The sequence below is a fragment of the Macaca fascicularis genome, chromosome 16, assembly GCF_037993035.2.
Source record: "Macaca fascicularis isolate 582-1 chromosome 16, T2T-MFA8v1.1".
NCBI lineage: Eukaryota > Metazoa > Chordata > Mammalia > Primates > Cercopithecidae > Macaca > Macaca fascicularis.
Window position 1 is genome coordinate 58,986,259 of NC_088390.1, and position 25,657 is coordinate 59,011,915.

Sequence of the window (25,657 nt, forward strand, 5' to 3'; positions counted from 1 at the left end):
ATTTTTGTATTTTTAGTAGAGATGGAGTTTCACCGTGTTAGCCAGGATGCTCTCGATCTCCTGACCTCGTGATCCACCCACCTCGGCCTTCCAAAGTGCTGGGATTACAAGCGTGAGCCACCGCGCCCGGCTGGCATCAGGCTTCTTAAGAGTGATACTGAAAACTAAATGACAATGAAAAAAATGATCTAAAAATTCTGTAAGTAGGGCAGGTGCGATGGTTCATGCCTGTGATCCCAGCACTCTGGGAGGCCGAGGCAGGTGGGTCACTTGAAGCCAGGAGTTCGAGACCAGCCTGGCCAGCATGGTAAAACCGCATCTCTACTAAAAATATAAAAATTAGCCAGGCGTGGTGGCATACACCTCTAATCCCAGCTACTCTGGTGGCTGAGGCAGGAGAATCACTTGAACCCAGGAGGCAGTGGCTGCAGTGAGCCGAGATGGCACCATTGCACTCTTGTCTGGGCAACAGAGTGACTGAGACTCCATCTCAGGAAAAAAAAAAAAAATCTGAGAGTACTATCACACGGGTCTTTAAGAAAAATAATTTTGAGGCCGGGCGCGGTGGCTCAAGCCTGTAATCCCAGCACTTTGGGAGGCCGAGACGGGCGGATCACGAGGTCAGGAGATCAAGACCATCCTGGCTAACACGGTGAAACCCCGTCTCTACTAAAACTACAAAAAAAAAATTAGCTGGGTGCGGTGGCAGGCGCCTGCAGTCCCAGCTACACGGGAGGCTGAGGCAGGAGAATGGCGTGAACCCGGGAGGTGGAGCTTGCAGTGAGCCGAGATCGCCCACTGCACTCCAGCCTGGGTGACAGAGCAAGACTCCGTCTCAAAAAAAAAAAAAGAAAAAAAAAAGGAGAAAAGAAAAAAGAAAAATAATTTGAGAGAAAATTATTTCAACCTAGCCTTTTATACAGAGTCAAACTATCACTCACATGTGTAAATAAAATAAAGACATGTTAAATACTCATAAGTATTATTGCCTATACACCAAAGACTCCTTGAAGATTTCCTTTAGCAAAATTTAATAAACAAAGAAAGAAGACCACCAAGCATGGAAGAAGGCAAACCTACCATCATTGAGAATCAGAAGAAACAACAGATTTAGACAACAACCCTATCATCACCCCCTGCAAGGACCGCAGATGTTGAAAATACAGAATAGCTAGGTGTAGAATGTTTATAAAAACAAATAATGCAATTGTAAGGATAAACATGGTTCACACCTGTAATCCCAGCACTTAGGGAAGCCAAGGTGGAAGGATCACTTGAGCCCAGAGTTTAAGAACAGCCTAAGCAACATAGGGAGACCCTGTCTCTAAAAAAAAAAAAAAAAAAAAAAGTTTTTTAATTAGCTAGATATAGTGGTGCATGCCTGTAGTCGCAGCTACTCAGGAGGTTGAGGTGGGAGGATGGCTTAAACCCAGGAGGTGGAGGTTGCAGTGAGCCAAGAAAGTGCCACTGCACTCCAGCCTGGGCAACAGAGCCAGACCCTGTCTCAAAAAAAAAAAAAAAAAAAAAAAAAAAAAAAAGACATCCATCTAATTGGAGTCCTAAAGGGTGAAATTGGAGAGAATAGAAAGAAGCAATATTTAAAGAGATGATGACTGAGAATTTTCAGAGCTCATGAAAATGATGAATGCAAAGATCCATGAAACACAATGTATTCCAAATATGATAAGGAAAAATAAAATCATGCCTTCTCACATCATAGCAAATGTTTAAGGCGTCAATATAAATAGAAGATCTGGAAAGCAGAGAAAAAAACACAGATGACCTAACAAAGAATGATAATTAGAGTAGCAGCAGATCTCACAACAATGAAGCCAGAAGACAGTGAAATTACTCATATAAAATGATAAGAAAAGGCCGGGTGCAGTGGTTCATGCCTATAATCCCAGTTCTTCAGGAGGCCGAGGCGAGCAGATCACTTGAGGTGAGAAGTTCAATGCCAGCCTGGCCAACATGATGAAACACTGTCTCTACTAAAAATACAAAAAGAAAAAAAAGAAAGAAAAAAAAAATTAGCCAGCCATGGTGGTGGGTGCCTGTAATCCCAGCTACTCAGGAGGCCAAGGCAGGAGAATCACTTGAACCTGGGAGGCAGAGGTTGCAGTGAGCCGAGATCGTGCCACTGCACTTCAAACTGAGTGACAGAGTGAGTACAACTGTGCCTCAAAAAAAAAAATAATAATTAAGAAAAAAATACTGTTCACCCCAAATTGTGTATTCAGCAAAACAATCACTCAATACCAATAGGGGAAATGAAAACATTTATAAGAAAGAAACCCAGGGGAAGTTTACAAAGAGAACTTCTCTAAAAGAACTTATAAAAGATTTAAAGATGTAGGTAAATGATCCCCCAAAAAAGGGAAATGCAAAAAAGGGAAAATGAACAAAAAGAATGGTAACATAAAGGTAAATCCAAACAAGCATAGTCTTAATAAAATAATAAAGGAGTCCAATTTTTAGGGGTTAATAAAAGAAAAAACTGAAATTAGTAAGTTGAGAGGAGAAAAACATGAATGGAAAAAGGTTATTAGAATGGTTACTAAAATGACAATATAGGAGTTATCATCAATAAGTCAGAAGAAGGAAGTAAGTTTTTATTAGTAAGTCAGAAGGAGGAACAGTAAGCCAGAAGGAGGAAGATCAGAATTAAAGTGATCTAAAATTATTTTACTGACCAGAAGGGAGGAAAAAACATCATTCATGATTAAATATACTTATTAAAATGTACAGATAAGCCACTAAAATAAATAAATTATAGAAATGCAAACAAGTACAAGAAAAAAAGTGTAATAAATAGGGGGAAAACTGAACTGAGCATGGCAGCTCACTCCTCTAATCCCAGTGCTTTGGGAGGCCAATGCAGGAGGATCATTTGAGGCCAAGAGTTCAAGAGCAGCCTGGGCAATATAACTAGGCCCTGTTTCTACAAAAAAAAAATTTTCTTTTCATTAGCTAGACTTCATAGTGTGCACATCTGTAGTCCTAGCTACTTGGTAGGCTGAGGCAGAAGCATCACTTGAACCCAGAAGTTCAATGCTGCAGTGAGCTATGATCACACCACTGTACTCCAGCCTGAGTGATGGAGTGAGACCCCATCAGAGGTGGGGTCAAAAAAGGGTGAAAGAAACCATCCCCCAAAAGACAAAAAACCAGCACTTGAGCTTATGACCAGTGGAATAAGATAAGGAAAATAAATTAGAAGCATAATGATTAGAAACAAGGAAATAAAACTCTCATTTTTAAAATAATATGGGTCAGCCATGGTGGCTCATGCCTGTAATCCTAGCACTTTGGGAGGCCAAAGTGGGCAGATCATGAGGTCAGGAGATTGAGACCATCCTGGCTAACATGGTGAAACCCTATCTCTACTAAAAATACAAAAAATTAGCCAGGCGTGGTTGCAGATGCCTGTAGTCCCAGCTACTCGGGAGATTGAGGCAGGAGTATGGCGTGAACCCAGGAGGCAGAGCTTGCAGTGAGCCAAGATTGCGCCACTGTACTCCAGCCTGGGCAACAGAGAGAGACTCCATTTCAAAAAAAAAGAAAAGAAAAAAAAAAAAAGAGATAATATGATTGGCCACAGAGAAAGCTCTAAAGAAAGTACAGGAAATCCCCCGAAAATAATAAGAGAGTTTAGCAACATGGCTGGATCTCATGATCAATATACAAAAATCAATTGTAATTCTGCAAACCAGTAACAAACAGCTAGGAAACATATATTTTAAAGCATGCCTTTTCAGAGAAAAAAAAAATACTCAAGAATAAATTTAACAGAAGATATAAAAGTCCTACACCTGCAAATTGGAAAACTTTACTAAAAACCTTAAAGATGACCTAAGTAAATGAAGAAATATCCCATGTTCATGCATAGAAAGACAATATCACAAAGTTATCTCTTCTCTCAAATTGAGCAATAGATTTAGTCCAACCTCAATAAAAATCTCAGTCAGGGCCGGGCGCGGTGGCTCAAGCCTGTAATCCTAGCACTTTGGGAGGCCGAGACGGGCGGATCACAAGGTCAGCAGATCGAGACCATCCTGGTTAACACGGTGAAACCCCGTCTCTACTAAAAAATACAAAAAACTAGCCGGGCGAGGTGGCAGGCGCCTGTAGTCCCAGCTACTCGGGAGGCTGAGCCAGGAGAATGGCGTAAACCCGGGAGGCGGAGCTTGCAGTGAGCTGAGATCTGGCCACTGCACTCCAGCCTGGGCGACAGAGCTAGACTCCGACTCAAAAAAAAAAAAAAAAAAATCTCAGTCAGGGGCCGGGTGTGGTGGCTTACACCTGTAATCCCAGCACTTTAGGAGGCTGAGGTGGATCACAAGGTCAGGAGTTCGAGACCAGCCTGACCAACATGGTGAAACCCCATCTCTATTAAAAACACAAAAATTAGTCAGGCATAGTGGTGCGTGCCTGTAGTCCCTGCTATTCGGGAGTCTGAGGCAGGAGAATCGCTTGAGCCCGGGAGGCGGAGGTTGCAGTAAGCTGAGATCACGCTACTGCACTCCAGCCTGGATGACACAGCAAGACTCTATCTCAAAAAAAAAAAAAAAAAAAAAAAAAAAAAAAAAAAAAAAAAAATTCAGTCATGTTGTTATGAAAATTTCCAAGTTATTATATATTGCATATAGAAGGGCAAAGAGCTAGGCATAGTCAAGGCACATCAGAAGAAGAAATTTTAAAAAGAGGGCTTTGCTCTACCAGAAGTAGTATGTGAGACTACTACCATGGGCAAAAGAAAGACTATTCAACAAAAACAAACAGGAAAAATTGGAAAACAAAAACAAAAATGAATCCTTCCCTCACACAATACACTAAAAGGAATTAAATGTCAAATGCAAAACTTCAAATTCTATGGAAAAAAAAATACAGATGAATATCTTTCTAACCTACAAGCAGAAAAAGTTTTCTCAAACGAGACAAGGAAACGCACTAACTATAAAATGTTGGCCAGGTGTGGTGGCTCATGACTGTAACATCAACACTTTGGGAGGTCAAAGCGAGAGGGTTACTTGAGGTCAGGAGTTCAAGATCAGCTTGGGTGATATAGCGAGATCTCATCTCTACAAAAAAAATTTTAAATTAGCCAGGCATGGTGGCACATGCCTGTAGTCCTAACTACTGGGGAGGCTGAGTGGAAGGATCACTTGAGGTCAGGAGTTTGCGGCTGCAGTGAGCTATAATGATACCACTGCACTCTAGCCTGGATGACAGAACAAGACCCTCCCTGTCTCTTAAAACAAACAAACAAAAAAGTGAAATTGTTAAATTTAACTTCATTAAAACTACAAATTTTTGTTCATCAGAAAACCACTTTAAAGAAAATGAAAAGAGGAACAATAATCTAGAGGAAGATAATTGCAATATAAATAACCAAATAATGGTTGATATCAAATCGAGAATGTATAAAGAACCAGAACCAATGAGAAAAAGACAAATACCCTAATAGCAATATGAGCGAAAGACATGAACAAATCATTTTACAAATCTGTGATTAGAAAACATAGGAAGAAAGGCTCAACCTTACTACTGCTGAAACAAAGAAAGAAACTCAACATGTTCTCTTGTACATTATTGGTGAGAGTGTAAATTAGTAATTTGGCATTCTCCTGTTAAATTGTACATTCACATACCATTTGCAGATACAGACTTGACTCGAGAAATTTTAGTACTTGTGTGCCTGAAGACACATTAAAAAATATTTTAAAAACTGTTAATAACAAAAATGTGTAAATTGCCAACAGGAAAATAGATAAGTAAATTATAGCAAACATACACATAATGGAATATCATACAAAAATGGTAATTTCACATGGCTATTTATTTATTTATTTTTTTAATCCTTGAATAACCCTAGAGATAAAGGTGGAGGGCTGCTAGAAATGCAAAGAGAAATTAAGTGCCACCCCCTCACAGCGTCCTGCACCTCCGCTCCCAGTCCAGCCCTTGGCCTTGCCCTCACACCCCTCCTTCCGAGGTCAGGGTGCACACAGGGCAAGGGATGCTTCTCTGTCTGTCCCGAGATGCCTTAAGAGGTAGCATCAACCATCCCCCTGAGTGCTGAAGGTAGGACATGTGGCCTTGCTGTAACTCAGCTGGAGTCATTTCAGGGTTTTAGCAGGTTCCCCATAAATGAAAGCCAACAGAACACCTTGGGTACACCAGCTTGGGTACAACCCCCAATTGAGTCCCCATCCATGTCCCCCCATGCTGGTACTGAGGCAGGCACATTCAACAGTTTTATGTTTATTTTCAGAAAGTGATGAAGACAAAAGAAATATATCCAGACACCACTCTCTGTACAATAAATAGCCTCCCCCATTCAAAAAAAGAAAAAGAAAAAACACACACCCACACACAACCACCACAAACAATATCTTGCTTCTTGAGATATGCGCCATTTCCCCCTTTCCAGTCCCTTTCTCTGATCCCCGCTGTGTTTGAGCAGGGGAAGCCCAGGCCAGCCGCCCAAAGTCAGGTGAGTCCTTTCCCTGACCCTGGCTCGCTGATGGTGATAAAATAAGTGTATTTGTTCTTTTTGGATCAGGGATTAACATACACGCCAACAAAAAGGTTGATAGTTACTGTACAAAGGAAGAAAGTGGAGTCTCCTGCTCCCATGTCCCACACCTGACCCCTCCCACCCCTCTAGATGCAAAAAACTCCTTCATGTCCAAGACGTTCTCGTCGTCTTTTCTCCACCTGGAAACCAAGAGCAAGACACAGCACCAGGTAAACAACTGTAGTTAGGGCAGAGGACGGGGCAAGGGGACACCCCTCTCAGGTTTCATCGTGGACCAGGAAGCATCTGGTGAACCCCAAAATCCTTCTTGAGCCCCACTTCCCCAACCAACTACTAAACAGAGAAGGGCCAGAGGGAGCGGGGGCCTTCTCAGTCCTTCATCTGTTTCCCAAATTAGTTGGCGTCCTCCAGCCTAATAACACTGTTTCTGTTCCTTTCATCGTGTCATCTTCTCAGTTGGGAAAATAGTTATAAAACTGGCCTTCAGCTTCCTTATCAAAGGGAGAAGGGGCCCCAGCAGGGGAGGAGCTGTCACCACTGGAAGGATAGGGGGACACGCGCCTCCTCTTAGAGTCTCCTTCGCCCAGTCCTGAATCACTGGATTCCGGCCGGATGGGGGCGATCTCAGTCCACACCAAGGGGGGACCCTGGTCCTCTGGTCCCCGTCCCTCTGAGCCTCCAGGGCTGGGTTCCATGGGCAGAGTCCGCATGGGGCGGAACCAGCTGGCCGGGCCCATCTTGGGAGGGTACTGGGGGGCCACAGGCCAGCCAGCTCCGGGTGCCAGGACCTCCTGGCCTCGGTAGTAGGACATGGTGGGCCCAGGGGCAGAGGGCAGGAATGCAGGCTTCATGCTGACTGCTCGAAACTCAGCCTCATAGCTGTGGTCCCGGGGGGCCCCCAGCCAGTAAGGCTGGGGAACCACATCCTTCGCCTGGCCAGGAAGGTCAGGGTAGAAGCGGCTGGGAACAGGATACTGGTTGGGTAGGAGAGGAGAGTAGTGATCTCCCCCAAGGAATTGACAGTTGGGTCCAGGTGGGGAGGGGATGCTGTTGTCAACAGATGCGTACATGCTAGAAGAAAATAGAAGGCAAGAAAACGGGTCACAAGCAGAACCAGTCACCTGTGAGCTTACCTGTTTCACACATTCCTTCCCTGCCCCTCCTTCCCTGGCCTGCCCACCTCTAGCACCTGCCCCCACTCTCCTGTTCTCAGGGGCAGGGAGAGGATGTGTCTCAGGAGGGACCAAAGCTGAGTTGAACCCAGTAGCACTTACGACTCAAAGTTCTCCCGGAATCCTTTGGCAAAGGGGTTATTATCAATTTTCAGCTGAGTAATCTAGAGAGAAGGGAAATGGAGTCACCTGAGTCCTGAGTCTGGGGTTCGGGAACTTTCCAAATCCCTCCCAAGGAAGACAGTGGGCCCCACTCTGCCCTCCTTCCCACCGGGGCACAGGCAGCCCTCACCTCGGCATTCTGGTAGGCAGTCACGGCAATGAACTGGGTTTCTTGGAAAGTAAAGATATGCGTGTTGGAAGCATTGCAGGCTGCCTCTGGTTCTCCGTCATTCACCTCAACGATATGCAGCCGGGGCTGGTACTTATGGAGGGACTGGAGCACAATCATCTGTAGACAGAGTGAGACGGTTGTAGGGGTGGGAAGGAGGGACTTCGAGGATCCCATCACCCCCACCAACAGCTGGCCCCACATGAGGCTAGCAAACACCCTGAGGTCATCCTGTCCATTCCCCTGCCCTACCACCATGTAACTTCCCCCAAGCTTTCTGTCCATTCCCCTGCCCTACCACCATGTAACTTCCCCCAAGCTTTCCAACTCCAGTGTCCGGACTCTTTGGGGCACCAATTCTAGTCTCTTGCCCCCTCTTCTACCTCCAGATGTCAATTGAGACCAAGGTGTCAGCACAAACAGGGCTTTTAGGGCAAGGGCACTTTTTTTTCTTTTTTCTTTTTCTTTTTCTTTTTTTTTTGACATGGAGCCTCTTTGTCACCTAGGCTGGAGTGCAGTGGCATGATCTCAGCTCAATGCAACCTCTGCCTCCCAGGTTCAAGCAATTCTCCTGCCTCAGCTTCCTGAGTAGCTGGGATTATAGGCGCCCACCACCACACTTGGCTAAATTTTGTATTTTTAGTAGAGACGGGGTTTTATCATCTTGGCCAGGCTGGTCTTGAACTCCTGACCTCGTGATCCACCCACCTCAGCCTCCCAAAGTGCTGGGATTATGGGCGTGAGCCACCGCACCCAGCCAGCAAGGGCACTTTTAACAGGATTGTTCAACCTAGAGAAACTCGGCATCTATTCCCTGGGACCACAGGGCCAAACTCTGTGCCTTTCATGGTGCCGGAGCAAAATGGCAACCCATGATTTGGTGAAGAAACCCTGAGGCTGGGTTGGCCTGTGTGGTCCGAATATGACCCCTGTCCAAGATTCAGCTTCATCCCATCTCATCTTCCTCCCAAGGTGGGTGAGAAACAGCCAGAGTTTAGGAAGGAAGAAAAATGACCCTTCCTTTAGGACAGAAGAAAACGAACCTTCCTTCCATTAGGAAGGAAGAAAAAATGAACCAAACTGGCCCCACAGGACCCTTGTGGCCTTGGAGGTCTCAGATCCAGGTGGGGAGCAGCACGAGGCTACCTTTTGAAGAGCAAGTCCTACCTGGGTCACATTGTTGGACGCCCCCTTGTTGTTTGTGAGCTTTAGTTTCCCAAATGAAACTTCCTGGCGCATCCAGTGTGCTCCCGTGTTGGGGGAATCTGGGTGGACGTACAGGCGGTTTCCTGTGGACAGTTCACCTCTTTGACATGCAGCCCCCAGAACAGAACCCTGGTGATGTGGGGCTTTGCCTGTCCCGAGAGGGATGTAAGGAAGGACGCAGCAGGAGGACCAGGCAGGGAAGGGTAGAGGACTCAACAGAGGACAGGCTAGAGCAAAGCAGGAAGCCAGAAAGAGGTGGGATGCAGTGGCTTGGGATGGAGTGGGAGGGGGATTAAAGGTCTAGGAATTAGGGGTAGGGGCTTGAGGGGCCCACCAGGGGGCGCCCAGTCCCAGTGAAACAGAGCCCTCCACTCCCAGGGGTCGCGCACCTGGCATGCTGCCCTCGGCCTTTCCACACTGCACCCACTTGCCGCTCTGGTACCGCCAGTGGTGCTGGTCCACCAAGACCACGTCCACAAACATCCTGTAGTGGCTAGTGGGCTCCAGCCCAGCCACCGTAAATGACAGGAATGGGAACATCCGCCTGGAGAGAAGAGAGAAACCCCCCAGCACCCATCAGCTCCAGCTCAACAGCCAGTCCCCCCTGCAACAGTGCCCAGGCATCAGTGGTGTGCTGTAGCCGGCTTCCTCCCACTTACAAGAACCAGCTGGAAGGTGTTTAGGGAGTTTGCCAGCCAGTGGTTAAACACAGCCATAATTAAAAATTAAATTATATAAACTTGCAATGCAAGACATTATATTAACAGTCAAAGTAGGCCAGGTGCAGTGGCTCATGCCTGTAATCCCAGCACTTTGGGAGGCCGAGGTGGGCGGATCACCTGAGGTCAAGAGTTCAAGACCAGCCTGGCCAACATGGCAAAAGCCTGTCTCTACTAAAAAGTACCAAAAAAAAAAAAAAATTAGCTGGGTGTGGCAGCAGGTGCCTGTAATCCTAGCTACTCAGGAGGCTGAGGCAGGAGAATGGCTTGAACCCAGGAGGCAGAGGTTACAGTGAGCTGAGATCGTGCCACTGCACTCCAGCTGGACGACAAGAGCAAGACTCCATCTCAAAAAAAAAAAAAAAATCAAAGTAATAAAAACTCAAAAATCATCCCTGCCCAGTTATTTTACGACGTTTTACTATTGTCTGCGCTGTCAAGGTTACTTCCATCTATCACAGCTGCATGGAGGAGGTACTAAATCACCGTGCACTGTGCGTCTCTTCCCAGCTCTGCGTTCAATGACTCACATGAGTCGCTTGAAATCATCCATAGCAGGAGTATTTACACCACAGGGATCAGCAAATACTACAAATTAGAGGTTTTTAAAATGTTCTTTGGACAGTCAGTTGCTCGACATCTACCTGCACACCCTTGTCTCTAACCTTAGCTGCTTCCTAGGAGGGGGCACCAGCCAGCTCTCCACAGGCAGTTCCTGGAAGGTCCTCATGCCTCAGTTCCCCACCCACCCTCTCTGCTGTGGCTCTCACAGTGCTAACACACTCTCAGCCCCATGACACCCACTCACAGGCCGTCCCTCTCCCATGCTGCTGGGTCTGCCACCTGCGGTATGGCCTACCCTCAGCCTTCAGAGAAGTTGCACACATCCTAGTTGAATAGGGAGCTTCCCATCCACCTGAAAGAAGGCTCTATTGAACACAGGGCTCAAGCTCAAAGTCCTTGTTTCCAGGAAAAGTAGAGGAAGTTAGGGGGTGGGATGCTGTATGATTCTGCAATCGTGCCAGAGTAACAGATTCAGAAAAGAAGCACTCTTCTACCGTCACCATCTCCACCACTAACACCTTCACTACCCCCATCACCACCACCGCTACAACCAGCACCATCACCACCAGCAGCACTGTAACCACCCATCACCACTATCACAGCCACCATCACTATAACCGCCCCTCCACCATCACAACTACCATCATGATAACCACGGTCTCCACCAGCACCAGCACGCGCACCGCCACTACAGCCACCACCTTCACCATCACAGCCACCAGCACCAGCACGGGCACCACCACTACAGCCACCACCTTCACCGTCACAGCCACCAGCAGCAGCACGGGCACCACCACTACAGCCACCACCTTCACCGTCACAGCCACCAGCAGCAGCACGGGCACCACCACTACAGCCACCACCTTCACCGTCACAGCCACCAGCAGCAGCACCATAACTACAGCCACCACTACAGCCACCACCTTCACCGTCACAGCCACCAGCACCAGCACGGGCACCACCACTACAGCCACCACCTTCACCGTCACAGCCACCAGCAGCAGCACGGGCACCACCACTACAGCCACCACCTTCACCGTCACAGCCACCAGCAGCAGCACGGGCACCACCACTACAGCCACCACCTTCACCGTCACAGCCACCAGCAGCAGCACCATAACTACAGCCACCACTACAGCCACCACCTTCACCGTCACAGCCACCAGCAGCAGCACCATAACTACAGCCACCACCTTCACCATCACAGCCACCAGCACCAGCACAGGCACCACCTTCACCATCACAGCCACCAGCAGCAGCACGGGCACCACCACTACAGCCACCATCTCCACCATCACAGCCACCAGCAGCAGCACCGTAACTGTAACCACCTCCACCAGTACCAGTTCCATCACCAGCTCCAGTGACTTAGTCTTTCTCTTCGAACACAAGCAGGAAGAGCAGTTTTCAGAATGGCAGAAGCTAATCCTCATCAGAATTACTTTTCATTTCCACATACTTCCCCCTCCTCTCATGAGAAGCCCTGAAGGATGGGGAAAAAGGGGCCTATCAGTGAGTCAGGAAACCTGGAGGAGGGGGGGTTCCAGGGGCCTAGGAACTCTTTTTGAGGGATTTCTAATCCCCAGAGGTCCCCAGGACAACTTCCCTAGCAACCTTGGGAAGGTGTCCTAGAAGCGTGCTGTCACACGGCTGTCTTCCCCTGGCTTTCCTGAGTTGAGAAAAAAAGATTACTACCCTATGGCCCTGGAGAAGTTAATTCTCAAACCAAATCTCAGTTTCTTTTTGAAATGGAGTTTCACCGTGTCACCCAGCCTGCAGTGCAGTGGCGCGATCTCAGCTCACTCCAACCTCCACCTTCCAGGTTCAAGTGATTCTCCTGCCTCAGCCTCCCAAGAGCTGGGACTACAGGCATGTGACACCACGCCTGGCTAATTTTTGTGTTTTTGTAGAGATGGAGTTTCACATTGGCCAGGCTGGTCTCAAACTCCTGACCTCAAGTGATCCACCCACCTCAGCTTTCCAAAGTGCTGGGATTATAGACGTGGGCCACTGCTCCTGGCCCAAATCTCAGTTTCTTCACATGTAAATGAGGAGTCTAACTCCTGTCCATCTTTTCTCGGAAAGCTGTTAAAAAATTTGATGCAGTGAGCCAAGATCGTGCCACTGCACTCCAGCCTGGGTGACAGCAAGACTCTGTCTCAAAAAATAAAAGTTTGAAAGATGGCCCGGCACTGTGGCTCACACGTGTAATCCCAGCACTTTGGGAGGCTGAGGAGGGCGGATGGCCTGAGCTCAGGAGTTCGAGACCAGCCTGGCCAACATACTGAAACCCCGTCTCTACTAAAAATACAAAAAAATTAGCCGGGCGTGGTGGCGTGCACCTGCAGTCCCAGCTACTTTGGAGGCTGAGGCAAGGAGAATCGCTTGAACCTGGGAGGGGAAGGTTGCAGTGAGCCGAGATGGCACCACTGCACTCCAGCCTGGGCAACATTGTGAGACTCCGTCTCAAAAACAAAAACAAACAAACAAACAAAAAAACAAAAAATGTTATTTCAAATTTTATATTTGAAGAAACTGACGCGCCGAGAGGTTTGGTGACAGTCCTTGGTGGAAGAGCAGAGGTGAGGTCTTCTGACTGCAGAGTGCATGCTGTGGTCTGTGGTCCCCATTTCTTCATATTAATTTTTTTCTTTATTTTTAAAATTTTTTTTTAGACAGAGTCTTGCTCTGTCCCCCCGGCTGGAGTGCAGTGGTGTGATCTCGGCTCACTGCAACCTCTGCCTTGCAGGTTCAAGCGATTTTCCTTTATTACAGGCACCAACACTGTGCTTGGCTAATTTTTTTTTTTTTTTTTTTTTTGAGACGGAGTCTTGCTCTGTCGCCCAGGCTGGAGTGCAGTGGCGCAATCTCGGCTCACTGCAAGCTCTACCTCCTGGGTTCACGCCATTCTCCTGCCTCAGCCTCCTGAGTAGCTGGGACTACAGGCACTCGCCACCGCGCCCAGCTAATTTTTTGTATTTTTAGTAGAGACAGGGTTTCACCGTGGTCTCGATCTCCTGACCTTGTGATCCACCCGCCTCGGCCTCCCAAAGTGCTGGGATTACAGGCGTGAGCCACCGCGCCCAGCTTTTTTTTTTTTTTTTTTTTTTGTGACAGTCTTGCTCTGTTGCCCAGGCTGGAGTGCAGTAGCGCGATCTTGGCTCACTGTAAGCTCCGTCTCCAAGGTTCACGCCATTCTCCTGCCTCAGCCTCCTGAGTAGCTGGGACTACAGGCGCCTGCCACCACGCTAAGTTTTGTAGTTTTAGTAGAGACGGGGTTTCACCATGTTGACCAAGCTGGTCTCGAACTCTGGATCTCAGGTGATCCACCCGTCTCGACCTCCCAAAGTGCTGGGATTACAGGGGTGAGCCACTACGCCCAGCCCATACTGATTTTTTTTTAAGAGATAGAGTCTTGCTATGCTGCCCAGACTCTACTCAAATGCCTGGGCACAGGTAATCATCCTGCCTTGGCCTCCTGAGTCACCCGAGTGGGGTTATAGGTGCTCAGCTCATCCTGTTTTTATCACTAGTAGAGGGAAATGGAGGAGACACAGGAAGAGGCTGGGGAAAAGGGAGAGGAGAAAGGAGATCTTGGTTTCTCCCTAAAAGTCTAGAATCACCACCAGCTGGAATCCTAAAATAGCCCCTGATTTACATGACACTTTGCTGGGAAGGAACCGAGAGTGGTGATGGGTCTGGTGCCAAGTTCAGCCTTCCTAAAAAACCACTTACCATCCCACCCTGATAAGACAAGGTCCAAGACCCCAAATTCCCCTGCTGGCCCTAAGAACTAAGTAGCCTTGGGATGGTTCACAGGGTCGTCATACCTGTCCCAGATTCAGAGCTCCTGGCACAGGTTCTGCTTCACTGTAACTAAGTGCAAATTTAAAAAGCAAGGAGATAGATAGTTCTTCTCAGTCATATTGGTGAATGTTTAAAAATTGATAATATTGGCTGGGATTGGTGGCTTATGCCTGTAATCCCAGCACTTTGGGAGGTCGAGGCGGGTGGATCACCTGAGGTCAGGAGACCGGCCTGGGCAACATGGTGAAACCTCATCTCTATTAAAAATACAAAAATTAGCCAGGCGTGGTGTTGCACGCCTGTAATCCCAGCTACTCGGGAGGCTGAGGCAGGAGAATCGCTTGAATCCGGGAAGCGGTGGTTGCAGTGAGCAGGGATCGTGCCACTGCACTTCAGCCTGAGCGACAGAATTAGACTCTGTGTCAAAAAAAAAGTGATAATATCTACTGCTGATGAGGCTGTGGGAAAGTGGGTCCTCTCACAGACTATTGGTGGGGGTGTCAATTGGTAGCACCTTTTCTGAGGGTATTCTGGCAATGTGTTGTACCTACTAAAGTGCAAAATGTGCTCGGGCATCAAGGGACCTCCTCGTCTACCAACCTAGATCCACTTAATAGACTCAGATGGCCACTGGCAAACAGCCAGACAAAAAGCAAAGCTGCAGCCTAGGCAACATAGTGAGACCTCATCTCTACAAAAAATAGAAACAATTAGCTGGACATGGTGGTATGCGCCTATAGTCCCAGCTTCTCAGGAGGCTGGGTTGGGAGGATTGCTTGAGCCCAGGAGGTCGAGGCTGCAGTGAGCCATAATCGCACCACTGCACTCCAGCGTGGGTGACAGAGCAAGACCTTGTCTCATTAAAAAATAAATTAATTGGCCGGGCGCGGTGGCTCAAGCCTGTAATCCCAGCACTTTGGGAGGCCGAGACGGGTGGATCACGAGGTCAGGAGATCGAGACCATCCTGGGTAACACGGTGAAACCCCGTCTCTACTAAAAAATACAAAAAACTAGCCGGGCGTGGTGGCGGGCGCCTGTAGTCCCAGCTACTTGTGAGGCTGAGGCAGGAGAATGGCGTGAACCCGGAAGGCGGAGCTTGCAGTGAGCTGAGATCCGGCCACTGCACTCCAGCTTGGGCGACAGAGCAAGACTCCGTCTCAAAAAAAAAAAAAAAAAAAAATTAATTAATTAATTAAAGTTGTTTTCACTTGCCCCAAGAGAAATGAAACCGGTTAAGCATGCTTAAGCCTAAAACAATTTCTTTTTAGCTGGGCACAATGGCTCACACCTGTAATCCCAGCACTTTGGGGGGCTGAGGCAGGAGGATTGCTTGAGATCACGGATTCGAAACCAGCCTGGGCAACATAGTAAGATTCTGTCTCCATAAAAAATAAATTTAAAAAAAAAATTTAAGATCTGAAAAGTTAGGCCGGGTGCGATGGCTCACACCTGTAATCCCAGCACTTTAAGAGGCTATGGCGGGGGATCACTTGAAGTCAGGAGTTTGGGACCAGCCTGGCCAACATGGCGAAACCCCGTCTCTACTAAAAATACAAAAATTAGCTGGTCATGGTGGCTCGTGCCTGTAATCCCAGCTACTTGGGAGCCTGAGGCAGGAGAATCGCTTGAACCTGGGAGGCACAGGTTGCAGTGAGCTGAGATCGTGCCACTGCACTCCAGCCTGGGGGACAGAGTGAGAATCCATCTCAAAAAAAAAAAAAAAAAAATACAAAAAGTTATCAACTAAAGTTATCTATGTGGGAGGTCCAGGTCCACTTCCTGGCCCATGAAAAATATCACAAATAAAAAAAATTAAAGTTCTTGGAGTTGGGAATGTGGAGACAAGAAAAAAATTGTAATGACTGTGAGGGTAGCAAGGATAATGTAGGACTGAAATTGTTGTTTTACCAACCTCTATCTTCACATGCACAGATCCAAATGCAAATTGAGCTTAACACAACACAGCTACCCAAAGTTATCTTAATTATTATAATCAACCCATCACACCCAGAAAAGTGGGGATTGCCAGCAATTAATACACACCCACACACCCACAGAGACACGGGCCTCTCTCTTCCTCTACTGAGAATGTCTACCATCAACTCTTATATACTCGCCAACACATTCGCTACAGACACACTGCCACACAGAAACCCTCGCACAAGCCTGTATGGGGCATTATCAGGCTGCCCCAAATCTCCAGACACAAACGTAGACACCAAAGTCTCCCATTGGGCCAATCCATTGCTTTGTTCTCAATTCCCGTCTCTCTGTCCCATCTGAGCTGCCTTGATCAATCTCCGGCCCCAGGAATCACCACCTGTGCCCCGCCCCATTTCTGCCCATTGGGAAGAGTGTGCCACTGGTGCTGATCAATACTGAGGGATAGATCCAGGGTGGGTGGGAGAGGAAGAATCCGGGACGGCGTGAGTCAGCTCAAGGCAAAAAGCCGCGGGGCTGTAGGTGGGCCTGGGGTGGGAGAACTTTTCAAAAAGGAAGAAAGTAATGGGTGATGTGGTATGACTGGTGGGTCACTGGAACCCACGGAGGGATAGGCCAGCCCACAAAAGCAGGAGGACGGAAAGGAAGCTGTGCTATGAGCCCAAAAGCCTGTTTTGAGAGGAAATGGCCACTGACTTCCCAGATCTCAGGAGCCCAAGCTGAGAAGGTACAGAGGTAATCTGGGGCTGGTGGGACTGAATTGGGTTGGTGTGTCCTCTGTCCCCTCCATGGCAGCGTGGGGCCTCTGAAGCCTGATCCAAGAAAAAGCACCAAAAGAAACAGTGAGGAGCCACTGCCTCCTTCAACAGGGACTCTACGTTGCCCAAAGTGGCCCCTCAGAATGGAGCAAAAAGTGTGAGGATTGTAAAATACACACACACATTTGTGAAGCAATCAGAGAAGCTTGGTGATATTTAGGAAATTCTTTTCAGGTTTGCTAATGGTATTGCATTCATTTAAAAAAGTCATTTTTAGAGGTGCAGAGATAAAATAATATCTAGAGTGTACTTAGTAATTACTATATTACTAATATAGTTGCAGACAGAAAAAGCAAAGTGAGGATGCAGAAACAAGATTGGACCCATACTGACAGCTGTGGAAGCTGGGTGATGGAAGTCTGTTACATTTTTCTGTCCATGTTTGTATGTAGTGGAACTTTTCATTATAAAAAAAAGTAAGTGTGTGTATCTAAAAGGGGGACAAAAAAACTTGTCAAGTGAGAATTACTCAGCAGGAACACCAAGGAAAGGAGGCCATGGGAGTAGAGATGGCGATACACACTTCGAGAATCATCCCCTCAAGTGCCTCCCTGAAGTGCTCTACAGCCTCCCTGAAGCTGGCTCTACAGGCAGAGAGGCAGCCCCCTAACACTGGCCAACTCCCTAATGTGCTGGCTGATGCTCCATCCATCCCAACCCTCAAGACTGGCAGGGGGAGGCAGAGGCCTGGCAGAGGCTGTGGGGAGACCCCAGCAAGGGCCCAGGGTGGGAAGGCCTCCTGACCACACAACGGAGTGGAAGGTTAAGAGGCCCCACTTCTGGTCTGCTGTGTGATGGAGTGCAAGCCACTAGCTGTCCCTGCAACTCAGTGACCTCAACTGTAAAATGGGGAGACTGCTTGGCCTACCTAACGCACAGTGAAATAATGGAAGTGAAAGCACTCTGAATGCATTGGGGCCTTCGGAGAGCGTGGGTGGCTGTTTTTACTGGTGGCCATAGGGGGCCAGAGAAAGAAACCCAGGCAAATACCATCTGGGCTCTAGTGCCAGCTCTGCCTGCAATGAGTGTGTTGTGTGACCTTGGAAGAGTCTCTTGCTGTCTCTGGGCCTGTTTCCCTGTCTGTGCAGTGAGAGGGACAGGATCTTCTGGGTCCCTTCCAATTCAGACACATTGGGACCAAAAGCTTGGGCTGTGTCTGGGTACACCCAAAGGGTGACTAGGGTTGGGGGGAGCAGAGAGGAATTATCAGAAGGCTTAGGAAATGAAGGCTGAGCTATCAAAGAACATGCCAGCTTTCCTGGGTTCATCCCAGGGAAAGTGGAACAGCTCAGTAACTTGAAGCCAGTTGTGGCTGGCAACAGGTTCCTCAGTCCCAGGCTACCCCACAAAAATCATCTGGAGGGAAGAAGGTTCCAGCAATGCCCAGATCGAATACCAACCCCTGGGGCCCAACATGGCCTTCTCCCTCTCCCCTCCACCCCAAGCCCCACATTTGGTATCCGCACCTCCTGGACCTCAGACCCAGTGTCCCAGGTCCACCAATGACAACAGCCCCTCCACACTGGTCCTCACCGGTCCCCTGCTCACATGGGCCCCACTGGGAAGGGTGGGTGCACACAGCCCATACCAGACACAGCCCACTCCGGGGGTTGCTTACTAAACAAATACCACACAAGTTGCAGGTTTCTGTTTCTTTCCTTGTGCAGGAGGCTCTATCCGGAAGCAGCACCCTCAGCCCCAAACTCTCCCCATCACGCACAGGGCTCAGGGACCCCGAGCCACGGAGCCATAGGACTCCCCTTCCCCACTTCCCCAGGCTGAACCAGTGAATATCTGGACAGGAGTGTGGGGAAGGTTTTCACTGGACCAGCCTCAAAGGGTGCAGTGTGGGGTTGGCCACCAGGCTGGACCCCTGGGTGAGCTTCATCTGCCCAGGCCCGTGGGCATTTGTGCCTGGAAGGGATCTGTGCCCCCTACAAGCTTTACTGCCACTCCCCCCCATCCCCATACACACACACACACACACACACACACACACACACACACACACCCCAGACATATGATCTCAAAGTAAGACCGGAAAGGAAACTTGGCGACTGCTTCTCCAAGTCACCAAATCCCAGTCTCACCCCCTACACACACACACACACACACACACACACACACACACACTACCACCACCACCACACCACCACCACCACTACTAAAGCTGACCTGAGCACACGAGCAGCAAAGGAGCCGGGGAGGTGGACGCAGTGAGCCCGGGAGATAAGGGGTTCCCTTCCCCTCCAGTTGCCCACACAGGAGGCCCAGGCGTCCCGTCCGCGCAGAACACAGGCTTTCACTGCCCGCTGCGGCTCCTCTCCAGTAGAGAGTGGGGCAGGGGCGCACACCAATTCTGGGTGAAGTCACAGTCACCCTTTCCCTAAATCAAGGTGACTTCTCACTGCTCCGTACTCACCCGTCTCCCTTGTGAGTCCTCTGGCTGTTGGTGCAACAGCCTGGGCACAGACGCCCCTCGGGAGCTTTCCCTGTCCTTTCTACAACCCCACTCCCCTGTCTCCTTACGCTGAAGTCAAAGCCGTGAGGGACACGGAGTCAGAAGCACTGCCGAGCCAGAAAAACAGAGTAGACGTTCTTGTTCCGGGCGGGGGCACAGAGGCCCCGCGGGCCGGCGCGCCGCACTCACCGTCCCTGCTTGGTGATGATCATCTCTGTCTGGTGCTGATTAAACTTGGACCACAACAGGTGGTTGTTGAGCGCGACTCTCAGTTTCCCCGACACCTCCAGCCCCGCGGGTAGCGCGTAGTCCTCACGCGGCCCCGGGTAAAGCCCGGCGCGCGGGTCCGGGGCGGCGTAGCCCTCGCCCGGCTGGTAGCCCTCGGCGCCCGCGGGCGGCGGGAAGGACTCGCCCGCGCCGGGGAAGCCGGCCGCCTGGGGCCGCGGCGGGTAGGTGTAGGCGCCAAGGAAGCGGCTCGGCGGGGCGGGCACCAAGGCGCCCCCCGGATAGGGCGACCCCAGGCTGCCGCCCCCGCGACGCTCGGCCGCGTCCTGAGCACCCGGCTCCGGGTAGAAGTAGCGGTGCTGCGGGTCGGCGCTAGGCTCCCGGCCCTCGTCGCTCGCCGGCATCGGCTCGGTGCCCGTCAGCATGTCTCCACAGCCCAGCTCCACGATGCCCATCCGGGGCGGGCTGGCACCTTCCCGCAGCCGTCGAGGACCCGCCCCTCCGCGCGCGGAAGCAGGCGAGAGGGTCGCGTGGGCTGGGATGGGCAGGGGGCAGGGGGCAGGGGGCGGGGGCCCCGAGGGCCGGGTGGGGGACCCCACCTGAGCCCGGGCTCTGACGCCTGGCTTCTGCGCCCGCGTGCGGCAGGCGCGCGGCAGCTCTCAGGCTTCCTCTCCAGCGGGCCGCTGTCACTAGAGTCGCGGCGCTTTGCTGTGGCTTTATGAAGCTCTCCGGCTCCCCCCACTCAGCCACCTCGGCCCTGCTCCGCCTCGCCCCACCCCGCCCTCTCGTGGCTAATACTAGGCAAATTCTACGCTCTTAGCGAGGACTGCAGAGCCCCCCACGGTGGAGACAAGCGAGAGCCCGTGCGCGCTCACCCTGTAGTTCGAAGACCTTGCTTTCTGGGAGCGTCAGCTCGGCTGCCTGACACACCAGCCCGTGGCTCTCTTCTGGACCCTCGGGGAAATTCAGCCCAGCTTTGAAGGCTCAGTTCAAAAGCCCTCTCCTACAGGAAGCCTTCCGAGATGGCCCAAGTGGGATTCTCTGGGCCTTCTCTTAGCACTCAGAGGCTCGGGGCACCGGCACACTAGAAGCAACTTTGACCATGAACATTCAACTGATCTTTATTGATACCTACCGTGTGCCCAGACTCTATGCTAAGTGACCTTTCGGGTTGCCCTCTTTCTCCTCACCAGAGGTCCACACGTGCTGAGTTGGCTGCATCTTGTAGCTCTAGCCCTGGGGGCATACCTGGAACCTGATGGACACCAGGAAGAGTTCCTTAAAGCGCACTGCATCAGCAGCAGCCAGGGGTTTGCAGGGCCCTGAGCTGAGCCTGGCCGGGCCCACAAAAGCTCCCCCACCCCGCATGGCAGTCATGGGCACTGGAAGTAGCATTGGGCTGCCAGTGCTGAGAGTCCCAGGTCTGGCTCTGCCTAGCAGGTATATGTGACCCAGGCAAGTCATTTTCCTTGCCTGAAAGTCAACCTCACGTGCCTCATCCATAGATTGGGGGAAATAAACAGATCTACTTTTCAGGGGGGCTGCGAGCCTTACATGAGAGGGTGTACGTGTGCAGCACTTTCCAATCTATTATTATACCTGGATGGAAAAGCTGCTTTGAACAGATTCAGAGCCGGCTGACAGGAAGGAAACCCACCACATGCTCTAAAGGGCTGCCTCGGAGATAGGACGACGGAGACTTTTCTTTCTCCATCTTCCTTTTATGTTAACTAATGTATTAGACTCCTTTTATGATGAAAACTATCCGTTCCCCCCCCCCAATTGAAAATAGCATCTTTGGGAGTTTTCCTGTGTATAAAGATGAAACATACTTATATAGGAAATTTAAGTAGCACAGAAAAGTAAAAACAAGACTGTATAAATCACCCCAAATTCCACCCCCTAAAGGCAAACAGGATTAACATTTCAGTGAACACCCTCCGAGACGGCACTCCTTATACACTCTCTGTCTCTGTCCTTTGCACACATGCACAAATATATAATTTATATAAACACTACACATGCTGCTTTGTAATGTGTACTTTTATTCACTCCACAAGGTGTCATAGAATATTTTGCATATCGATATATAAAGATTTACATTTTTAAGAGTACTTTGAAAAATACCTTAATATTTTTGTCATGTTAAAGTTTAACTTCTCCTCTTCCTACCCTCACCCCAGCCCTCCCCAGTTCTCCCCTGGGAACTGGCCCCAGCTCTACACGTCTGTCCCAGCCTGACAGGGCTTCACCCTTAGGGGCCCATGGGGACTCTCTGCTCCCAAATAGAGCTGAACCAAGAGGCAGGTTGGCAGGCAAAGGCAAAGCTGGGGACTCCAGGAGGTGGGCATGACCCAGGGAGGGTTGGGAGAGAGAGAATCAGCACATCTTTTGAGGTTGGAGACCGGATACATGACAGTACCAGAAACACAGGACTGGCCTCCTCCCCAACACCTTACCCGCCATTTCTCCATACCTTAAGGAAGACGGAAGTTTCTACCTGATGTTCAAAGTGGGACAGCGTTGCTTGGAAGAGAGGGTGACCTTGTGATCCTTCAGTACTTTTAGGGAAACATGAGAGCTTTCAGTAAGACCCTCCTGAATGATTAATTCCCCAGGAGATGTGAAACTGTTGAATGCTGACACCTCTTTGCGGGACATTTTTGCTCAGTGCTTGGCTGTTGAAGATCAAATGGAGTCTTGCTCCTTCCTCTCTCTCCCCCTCCTCTTTTCCACACTAATCCTCAGGTCAAGTGATCTATCCCTTTGCCTCTGAACAGGATGACATGAGCTCCCACCCAGCTTTCTGGGGCAGGTGGAATTATGAATCTCAAAATCAGGTGGTCCTGGGGCCATGCCTCTGGAGGAAGAGGAAGGCTGGGGTGGTCTCTTTAGAACCTGACAGGTTGTTATAGGGTCTTACAGCCTGGTTCCTCAATCCCAGATTTCTCACCCCCTCTTTCCAATTTCTTCCACCCAAAAAAGAAAGTGCTTGTGAAAAGCGGGGGCTGAGTGGCCCTGGTGTCACTGCTGCCAGTCCCGCCCCTCTGCCAGCTTGGGTGAGAATAAGGGCCCTGGCAGTGACACCTTCTCCCCCAGCTGCCACCTCACTCTTCTCCAAGGCCCTGGGGCTGGAAAGATGAGAAAAGAAGAGCGAGGAGATGAGGCCCCCTGGGATCCCCTCACTTACCCATGACTGCCCCTCCAAGCCCGTAGCTATCCCATCAATACAGGGAGCATTTATGAGGCTGGCCCTGGTGAGACAGGAGTGAAGAAACACAAGGTAACTGTTCAGGAATGAGAGAGACATGACCTCCAACCAGCATCACATTTTATGAGACAGGGTGGATGGTAAATATTCGAAATGGAATAAGACACCAAACGCACACACTGCATTTGTGGCAGAGCTGAAGCTAGAACCCAGGTCTCTTGACTCTCAGGCCAGTGCTCTTCCCACAAGAGTGAGGGAGAATCATACTAACACTAGAAAAGGTTTAGAAAACATAAAGGTTTTAGAAAACAGAAAAGGTTTAGAAAACAGGCTGAGCGTGGTGGCTCACACCTGTAATCCCAGCACTTTGGGAGGCTGAAGTCGATGAATCACTTGAAGTCAGGAGTTCGAGACCAGCCTGGCCAACATGGTGAAACCCCATTTCTACTAAAAACACAAAAATAAACTGGGCATGGTGGGTGCCTGTAATCCCAGCTACTCGGGAGGCTGAGGCAGGAAAATCGCTTGAAACCAGGAGGCAGAGGTTGCAGTGAGCTGAGATCGTGCCACGGTGCTCCAGCCTAGAGACAGAGCAAGACTCCATCTCAAAACAAAAACAAAAACAAAAATTAGCCAAGTGCGGTGGCTGGCCCCTGTAATCCCATCTACTCAGGAGGCTGAGGCAGGAGAATCACTTGACCCCAGGAGGAGGAGGTTGCAGTGAGCCGAGATTGTGCCACTGCACTCCATGCTGAGTGACAGAGGGAGACTCGGTCTCAAAAAACAAAAAGAAAAAAAGAAAAAGAAAGAAAGAAAGAAAAGGTTTAGAAAACAGAAAAGAAAATCATCCCTAATCCCACAGCCTAGACGCTGGTTCTCTCCATGCTGTTGTCCTCTGCAAACATTCAGGGCTTCCTTTCAAACTGTTTCCCATGAAGACTCAAAATGAGAGAAGCTCCCCGGAGGTCACACAGCACTTGCTTCACCTGCGGGCTGCAGACTGTGCCAGGAAGCTGTGACAATGTGGATTTCTGGGACTTGCTTCTAGATATTCTGAGGCCCAGGCCTGTGGCAGGTCTCTAGAATCTGTATGTTTAAGGACTCCAGGTGATGCGTCGGACTTCAGGGAGTCCATGCACCCCACTCCCAGGCTCCCTCCCGTTTTGCTGTCCCACCTCCAAGTCCCATCCTGTGAGTCAGTGTGCCCTGAGCTTGCTGGGTATGCACACTGAGGGCGGTGGTGGAGGTTTTATGCCTGAGAAGGGTGGCTGCAGGCATTGAGATTTCCTTATTAATGCTCTAGGACCAGATGATTCCTCACCCCAGAGTCTACCAGCCACCTGGGTTCTCTCCTGAAAATGTATGGAGTGCCGAGCTCCCTAGGCATCTGGAAGCCTCTTGGATGGGCTTAGTGGGGCAGCTGGGGAGGAACGGCTATTACTGGAAACTGTTTTTTTGTTTTGTTTTGTTTTTTGAGACAGGGTCTTGCTCTGTCTCCCAGGCTGGAGTGCAGTGGTGCGATCTGGGCTCACTGCAACCTCTGCCTCCTGGGTTCAAGCAATTCTCCTGCCTTGGCCTCCCATGGTAGGCGGGACTACAGGCACATGCCACCATGCCTGGCTAATTTTTTGTATTTTTAGTGGAGATGGGGTTTCACCATGTTGGCCAGGCTGGTCTCGATCTCCTGACCTCGTGATCCGCCCGCCTCAGCCTACCAAAGTGTTGGGATTACAAGTGTGAGCCACCGAGCCCAGCCTACTAGAAACTGTTAGTGGAGCATGGCATGGCACCAGGACCCAGGATTTCCGCCCTCCACCCTGCTGGGCAGAGCCTTAGAGGCTGTGAAAGGGTAGACAGTAAAAGAGAGGGGGCAGCAAGTTGGGGAGGCGGCATGAAAAGAAAGAGAGAGCAAAGTGAGAGGCTTAGGGTACATTTCTGAAAGAATGATTTAGAGCCAGAGAGGGACAGGGACCACAAAGTCAGAGACCCAGATCGTGACTCAGTGGGAAAGTCTCAGGCTGGGCCTGCGAGAGGGGCATGAAAGAAAGGAGACAGAGAAAGATGGGCCAATGGGAGGAAAATCTGCAGAGGCAGAGAGGCCTGGGGGTGCTGGAGCTGGGGCAAAGAGAAACGGAGTGGGGAGACTTAGTTGGGTGGCTGTGTTGGAACCTGAATCCCAACACTTACTGGCTGTGTGACCTATTAAAGTATCTTAACCTCTCTGGTTTCCTTGTCAGTAAATGGAGCTATCAGACCTCTGCCAGGACTAACTGGGTCTGTCGTGTGAAGATTGAGGGGTGCTGTCCTAAGGCTGAAACAAAACAGAGGCACAGATTGTGCTAACCCCTCTTTCCTCTACTCCCAGCCACCTACAACTGCCCTTTCCTCCCTCTGGCTTAGTGGCTCATCCACAAAGTGTCCTTCAGGTCCATTCTCAGCCTCCACTCAGGGCCTGGGGCCAAAAGAGAGCCCCCGTGTTCATAAGACTCCCATCTTAGAAAGGGACAGGCTTCCCCTCCTGATACCCATATACCATTCCCTGGGTACCTGAGGGCTGGATAAGCCAGGCCCTTGGAGATCTGGGATCACAAAGATAAATTAGTCCCTGCCCCCAAAGAGCTCCTAGCAAGGTGACCCCAGGGGCCAGAAATCTCAAGCCC

At 49.9% G+C, this 25,657-nt stretch overlaps 1 protein-coding gene across 1 annotated transcript; it reads right to left on the reverse strand.

Moving 5' to 3' along the window:
* Window positions 1-6,251: 6,251 nt before the first annotated feature.
* Window positions 6,252-20,477, reverse strand: TBX21 (T-box transcription factor 21). Its single transcript, XM_005583510.5, has 6 exons — window positions 19,751-20,477; window positions 9,640-9,794; window positions 9,212-9,333; window positions 8,006-8,164; window positions 7,816-7,877; window positions 6,252-7,612 (listed from the first exon to the last, which is right to left on the reverse strand). Exons 1-6 carry the CDS (start codon window positions 20,239-20,241, stop codon window positions 6,994-6,996), a joined length of 1,608 nt encoding a protein of 535 aa, XP_005583567.2. The 5' UTR covers window positions 20,242-20,477; the 3' UTR covers window positions 6,252-6,993.
* Between the last annotated feature and the right edge of the window lie 5,180 nt (window positions 20,478-25,657).

Coding starts and splice junctions, on each gene's coding strand:
- TBX21 (XM_005583510.5), bottom strand. CDS start 20,241: ATGGGCATCGTGGAGCTGGGCTGTGGAGACATGCTGACGGGCACCGAG. Junction 9,334..9,639: donor GGCCGAGGGCAGCATGCCAG/GTGCGCGACCCC, acceptor AACTGTCCACAG/GAAACCGCCTGTACGTCCAC. Junction 7,613..7,815: donor TTCCGGGAGAACTTTGAGTC/GTAAGTGCTACT, acceptor ATTTTCTTCTAG/CATGTACGCATCTGTTGACA.